We start from the raw sequence: 3,404 nt of genomic DNA on the forward strand, positions 1-3,404 counted from the left end.
TTAAAATTCAGGGGGAAACGGTTCGCCGGTAACACGAATTCATAATTCACTTTGGAATGACGGCGCAGCATCGCAGTAGCTCATGACATCACCGATAAAATAGATAGAAATTAGTATTAAAATTCAAACAAATTCCCTTGTTTCTTAAGCGCGTATAACTCTTAGGACATGTGGATTTTTGAGATCGTAGTTGTCACCAGTATTGCTAACTTAGCGCGAATACAAGATGCTATGTCTAGCGCCTTTGTCGTCTATATACCCTTCACTTTATGGTTTTGTAGAAAGCTTATGTTAATCGTTCTCACATGACACCATGAATGCGAAGTTATATGTTTTAATTCGGACACTCTAGAGCATATAGAACTATAATGAAAGTATGTACTATACCAAAAGCTGTCATCCATCTCACCATTAGCACCTATTTAGCGAAATAAATCTTTATAAGAGGCCGGACCAAGAAAAGAATGAATTTACAGAATAAGATAAGTACTTCATATGAGCACCGACAATGCATTCCTTACAATATTTTATGTTCTCACATAGGCTTACCGTATAGATATGCAGTGAACCGAGTTTTTTTTAAATCTATATATCCATTGATTTAGCATGGAAAATATACCTGCCGGATTTTATTCAGCGTAGCTTTATTATATTCAAGTTATTTAATGTCTTTATGCGTCATTACTAGTGTTTAGGGAGAAATTAATCACAAATTTAGATGCTTTTTGCTCAATGTAGCGCATTCGTCGCCTTTCCGCTCGCAGGCCGGGACCGGGTCCCCCTGAAGGCCTCTCCGCTCAGCCCGGTCGCACATTGTCCGCCTGCCAGGATTTTTATACCAAATACCACATAAACAAAGGTATGGCCTATCTTGGAGATGAGAGAGGAGGAGGAGTATGTGTTTATGCCATGAGGTTGACAGAATGAAGGTTTTTCCTAAATCTTTTGTCCTGATTATGTGTTAATGTGGTTTGTTATTGTTGTTTTTGTGTCCCGCTGCCTGCCTCAAAGGTCAGGTTTTTCACTTATTCAGAAGGCTTGTGTGACGACAAAGTTTAATGGCGCTTTTGGCATCTTTATTTCTCACTCTTTAAGCCATGAATTGGACCAAGATGTTTAATGTGTGTGTAGGGTGCAGGGAAACGAAGGCCCATATTGCTGTTAGAGAGAATGACAAGGAAGTGAGGTATTGCAGATGAGGTTTTTTCCTTTATTCTGGTTGACTGTCAGTAGATTAAGAGACGTCAGCAGGTCGGATAGACTTCCTCATAGAAATGTCAGATAGGGTATTGTAAGAAAATGAAGGTGCAGTCACCAGAAATTGTTCAAATGTTTTATTAGTATGTCTGTGGCATTCACGACAGAAGTAACTACACAAAACTGCCAATACCAAAAATGAATGAATAATTACTTATTGGTAATTGGATTATTATATAAGATTATCTCACAAAAGTGGATAATGATAAGGAAAAGTGATAAGTAATCAAGTGGAGAGGGTGCATCATCTTTATTAGTTATGGTTTTGATAAGTAGTAGCAGAGTGTAAGGCAGTTGCTGGCTTTAAAAGCATGGTATTGTGTAAATTAAATTCTACCAAATTTCTGGCCCTGTAACCTAGTATTAAGTATGTCTGCGTATCCTAATGAAGGTGTGCAAATTTATGTTTAACATTCTCTTACTCCCACAGCACAATGGGTGACCGGCTGGAGCCTGTCCCGACTGTGGACAAGGACTCCTTTCAGAAGGAGGAGGAGAATGTGATGGAGCTGTGGAAGAAACTGGATGCTTTCCAGACCTCACTCAAGCAGAGCAAGGATAGACCAAAGTAAGCTTAAATCTGAAATTTTCTTGGATTGTTAAGCTTGTTCTCAATTTTTAATTCATGAAACCTTTTGGTGACTTAAATAGATTATTGGGTTTATCATATTCATCTAAATGTTAGTAGTAGTTTATTTCTTTTTGTTCGAGGATGTCTTTATATTTCAATATTTGTTTTTAAGTGCATCTTCTTGTCTTTATATAGCACTATATATTTCCTTTATTAAATATGTTTACTATGTAATCTGAACATACGTTTTTCTAATTCCATTTCTGCAATAGGTTTACTTTTTACGACGGCCCACCATTTGCCACGGGTCTTCCCCACTATGGGCACATTCTGGCTGGAACCATTAAGGATGTAGTTACGCGATGGGCACACCAGACAGGACATCATGTTGAACGTCGCTTTGGCTGGGATACCCATGGCCTCCCAGTGGTGAGCAATTTTTATACTCTGATGGAATGACTTTAATGTTTCAAGAATTTTCTTTGATTTTTTGAGGATTCTCAACATTTCATTTCTAAAGTACAAATGGTAATTTTTTATATTTCCTCTCATTAATATTTATTGAAATATTGGTATAATGATACATAATTTTACACACCTTTCTTTTTCTACCTCTTCTCAAAAGGAATATGAAATTGACAAAACTCATAACATCAATGGACCTGAGGATGTACAGAAAATTGGGATCAAGAAATATAATGAGCTTTGTCGTAGTATTGTCACAAGATATTCGGAAGACTGGGAGCAGATCATTACCAGGATGGGACGTTGGATTGGTAAAGTGGCTGTATTGATTTTAATGTTACATTAAGATAGATATGTTTAAAAATACACACATAGTCACAGGTGTTTATTTTTAGGATTATATTTCAGAGTGATGTATAATTGGGTAGATGGTACTTTCTTGTTGGTGTTTCCATTATCAACCTAAATTTGAATATTTTTTAAATATTGTAAAGGAAGTAACATTTATAGGTGCACAGAGACCTAAATAACATAAGGCTTAAGGAATTTATTTATATCTACTTTGCTTTCTGACTGAAATTCTTACAAAGAAATTACTTAATTCCAGATTTTAAGAATGATTACAAGACCTTGTACCCTTGGTATATGGAGAGCATCTGGTGGATCTTCTCGCAGCTGTACCAAAAGGGGCTGGTTTATCGTGGCTTCAAGGTGATGCCATTCTCGACTGCCTGCTCAACACCCTTGTCCAACTTCGAAGCAGGTCAGAACTACAAGGACACACAAGATCCATCAGGTAAGGGTTTTATTATGATTATTGTTTTTTGAAGTGTTGAATAGTGCCTTCCGTTTTCATTTCCCATAATGCATTATTGATATATTAATGTGCCACATTTGACATGGATAGCATCGAGCACATTTATATAAATAATGTTTTATAAAAAATGAACTAAACCACTTTATTTGCCTACAGTTGTTGTCAATTTTCCAATCCTGAATGAGAAGGATGTCCTTCTAGTAGCATGGACTACAACTCCTTGGACCCTGCCTTCAAATCTGGCACTGTGTGTGAATCCAGAAATGGACTATGTTAAGGTTCAGGGCAAGGTAA

The 3,404-nt window shown here is 36.9% G+C and overlaps 1 protein-coding gene across 1 annotated transcript in view; it reads left to right on the forward strand.

The window, feature by feature from the left end:
* The first annotated feature begins 738 nt into the window (after positions 1-738).
* IleRS (Isoleucyl-tRNA synthetase) overlaps positions 739-3,404 on the forward strand; it is an 8,719-nt gene continuing 6,053 nt past the window's right edge. The window contains exons 1-6 of the mRNA XM_027376566.2: positions 739-859; positions 1,688-1,825; positions 2,101-2,257; positions 2,454-2,604; positions 2,901-3,089; positions 3,267-3,400. Of these exons, the coding sequence (XP_027232367.2) occupies positions 1,692-1,825; positions 2,101-2,257; positions 2,454-2,604; positions 2,901-3,089; positions 3,267-3,400 (765 nt within the window). The 5' untranslated portion in view covers positions 739-859; positions 1,688-1,691. The remainder of the gene's footprint in view (positions 860-1,687; positions 1,826-2,100; positions 2,258-2,453; positions 2,605-2,900; positions 3,090-3,266; positions 3,401-3,404) is intronic.

This window comes from Penaeus vannamei, chromosome 19 (genome assembly GCF_042767895.1).
Source record: "Penaeus vannamei isolate JL-2024 chromosome 19, ASM4276789v1, whole genome shotgun sequence".
Lineage (NCBI taxonomy): Eukaryota > Metazoa > Arthropoda > Malacostraca > Decapoda > Penaeidae > Penaeus > Penaeus vannamei.